The sequence below is a fragment of the Corvus brachyrhynchos genome, unplaced genomic scaffold, assembly GCF_000691975.1.
Source record: "Corvus brachyrhynchos isolate BGI_N302 unplaced genomic scaffold, ASM69197v1 scaffold787, whole genome shotgun sequence".
NCBI classification, from domain to species: Eukaryota; Metazoa; Chordata; class Aves; order Passeriformes; family Corvidae; genus Corvus; species Corvus brachyrhynchos.
Genome location: NW_008239142.1, coordinates 294,658 through 297,656, shown reverse-complemented (window position 1 = coordinate 297,656; position 2,999 = coordinate 294,658). Strand labels below are relative to the sequence as shown.

Below are 2,999 nucleotides of genomic sequence, written 5' to 3'. Positions count from 1 at the left end.
CCTGGATCCCGCCGTTGTCGATGATGTACTGGAACGCCTCCGTCATGAAGCCCCCGGCGCAGCCCTTGTTCCCGTACATCCCGGAGCAATCCACCAAGTTCTGGGCGCTCAGAGACACCAAATTCCCGGTTTTCAGCTTCACCTGCGCTTCCAGAGCTCCCACGGCGCTGAAAGCCCAGCAGGATCCGCAGGCGCCCTGGGAAAAGAAGCCGGGAGAGGCTCAGGAGCTGCCCCAGGGATGGCCGGGAGGCTCCCGGGGCGAGGCTCACCTGGTTCTTCACCTCGGTCACGCATCCCTTGTCCCGCCAGTCCAGCGCCTCCGGGATGTCGCCGACGGGCCGGGATTGGGATTGGAATGCGGAATTCCGACGGGGACGAGGACGGACCTGGAGCCCCGTCAGCGAAGCTGCCACCTCCTCGCTGGTCTGGGGGGAAGGAAAATTCCAGCGGGTGATTCCTGCTCTCTGTGAACACCAGCTGGAGGTGTTGGAGTGGGAATTCCGAGGTGGAAGAGTTGGGTTTGGGGAATCCTCAACTCCTTGGTTCTTTTCCATTTAATTTCCAGATTTTCATCAGAAAATTAAAAGCTCAGCTCCAGCTCCTCAAATCCCTGGAAGCTGGGTCATTAAACCCCATCTCAACTTTGGGACACGGAAGAGGGATGATCCATAAACATCCCAAATGACCAGGACGGCTCCGTGTGCCCCAAATCCCACCCCAAGGAGTTCTTTCCTCACGGAATTCCGGAGCAGCCCATCCCTGGATCCCACAAGGATGGGATGAGGGGGATGTGAGGAGTTTTCCCACCCCGGACCCACCGATATCCCGGTTCAGCCGCCCTCTGGGGGGAATTCCAGAGGGCTGGAAGTTGCTTCCCGCACCCACCATGTCTCCCAGGTGGTTCATTCGCAGCGTGTAGGAGCGCAGCCCCAGGGAATGCTCCAGGTTATGGAGCGTCACCAGCCACAGGTTCTTCTCCCACGTCAGGCGACGGAGGGAATCCTCCTGGAATTCCAGCGGGGCCCTGTGAGACCCAGGACGGCCCCTCCGGAGCCATCCCGCCCCAGTTCATCCCAGTAACGGCTGTTGGGAGCTCCAGGTGGATCATCCCCAGGGACCAGCAGTGCCAGCGGATCTTCCCGACTGGTGGGTCACCCCCCAGGCCGGGGGCGTGTATTCCTTGCCGTAGGTTTTTTTCCAGAGCTCCCAGTGCTGGTCCAGTGCGGGGTCGGGGTGTCCCAGTGCCAGCCCCAGTAGGGCCAGCAGGGCGACGGTAGCCAGCGGCTCCCTCCCAGGATTCGGAGAGGGAACGCCGGGAGCCGAGGACTCGGAGCCGGGATTGACCCCTCGGTGACAAATCCGGTCTGGGCAGGGAGGTGACAACAACACCCCGGTGACCTGGTGATGCCACCCGCCCGCCCGGACACGCATCCCAAAATTCCCTCGAGGGGACAATCTGGGAGCCAGCCCCGTGTCCGTGAGGACAGGCCCGGACACATCGGAGCCGCCCTGTCCTGGGGACCCTCCCGGTACCTGCTGGGACAAATCCCTGCCCAAAAAAATCCCCAAATTCCTTGGTTTTATCCAACCGATGCCCTCCAGGACGGGATACACCGACAATCCCACAATCCAAGAGGAAGTTCAGGGTAAGACAGATCCCAAATCCACACAAATCTGCTTTTCCCCCCCGAGTTTTACTTCCTCAAAGCGCTCCTGGGGGGAGGGGTTTAAAACACAAAACCGGCTCAAATCACCTCCAAAAGCTGATCCGGAAGGGCTCCGACTTCCAGCGCCAGGCGGGGCTCGGGGAGGGGGATCCGGGGATGGCTCCGGAGCGTTCCCAGCGCTGGGACCCTCCGGGATTTGGGGTGCTCGGTGCTGGTGCCTCAGGGAGAAATCACGAGCCAGGAAATGAGGGAATGAGGAACCGAAAGTCCCGATTTTGATTTCGCTTCAGATCCGGGGTGGGTACAGGGGCTGGAGGCTCCGGAAAGCAGCCGGGGGAGGGGACTTGTCCTTGCAGTACCCCAAAAATCAGGGATGAGGCTCCCACTGGAGCTGGAGTGGGGGGGGGGGATCCCAAAATCCATCTCAGGTCCAGGCTCACCCCAGCCCTGATCCCACCAGAGCCAGATCCTAGGGAAACATCCCAGTTATTCCCTTTTGGATGGGAAAATATGGATGGGAAGAGGATCCACATTAGGACCAGAGACACGGATATTCCCAGTTATTCCCATTAAACCACAGCCAGAAAAGGTTTATCCGCGTGGAATTCCCATGGAATCCAGCTGGAGCATCCAAGGGGGGGACAGGAGGGAAGATTTGTCCCACCCCAAGGTGGTTGTGGCACCAGCTGCACGTGGATTCCTCAGGAATCATGGAATGACCCCATGGATCATGTCCACAGCAGGGACACCTCAGCTCAGACACTGCCAGGGATGAGGGCAGCCACAAATTCCCTGGATAACCCATCCCGGTCCCTCACAGGGAAGGAATTCCTTCCCCAGACCCCATGAATCCCGCTGTCCCTGCAGCCAAGAACCAGAACTGACCCATTTTGGGTATTTTATCCAAAATTTATTGGTGGGAAGCGGAAGGGGCTACAGGGACCGGGCGGAATTCCCGTCTCCGTCGCATCCCGGCTCGCTCAGTGCTGCTTCCGCCGGAACGAGCAGCCTGGGAAACAAAACAGAAAACCTGGGAATGCTGTAGGGTCTTTGCATCCGTCTGGGAATGGGAATCCCAGGTCTCCCAACCCAAATTTTGGGGGAATTTGCCGCCAAGGGCTCCGAGGAGACGTTTCAGCCCAAAACGGACACCATTCCGAACCCCTCCCCGGGATTCCAACCCCCCCCAGAATTCCAAAACTGTCCTGAGGGGAAAACCAACCCCCTCCCAGTTTCCATGAGCCCCCTGGGATCCCGCAATCCCCCCTGGAATTCCATAACACCCAGCCCCCAAGGAGGAACCAGCCCTTCCCAGCCTTCCAACTCCCTCCC

At 59.5% G+C, this 2,999-nt stretch overlaps 2 protein-coding genes across 2 annotated transcripts in view; both read right to left on the bottom strand.

Moving 5' to 3' along the window:
- Window positions 1–1,953, bottom strand: part of CTSS (cathepsin S) — a gene marked incomplete at its 5' end in the record, with an annotated part of 4,709 nt that extends 2,756 nt beyond the window's left edge. Inside the window, 5 exons of the mRNA XM_017740049.1 lie at window positions 1–196; window positions 270–425; window positions 886–1,005; window positions 1,165–1,364; window positions 1,755–1,953. The exon at window positions 1–196 is cut by the window's left edge and continues 1 nt beyond it. Of these exons, the coding sequence (XP_017595538.1) occupies window positions 1–196; window positions 270–425; window positions 886–1,005; window positions 1,165–1,364; window positions 1,755–1,953 (871 nt within the window). The remainder of the gene's footprint in view (window positions 197–269; window positions 426–885; window positions 1,006–1,164; window positions 1,365–1,754) is intronic.
- A 602-nt stretch (window positions 1,954–2,555) lies between these two features.
- Window positions 2,556–2,999, bottom strand: part of RPS27 (ribosomal protein S27) — a gene marked incomplete at its 5' end in the record, with an annotated part of 1,530 nt that continues 1,086 nt past the window's right edge. The window contains one exon of the mRNA XM_008638172.1: window positions 2,556–2,676. Coding sequence (XP_008636394.1) covers window positions 2,648–2,676 — 29 coding nt within the window. The remainder of the gene's footprint in view (window positions 2,677–2,999) is intronic.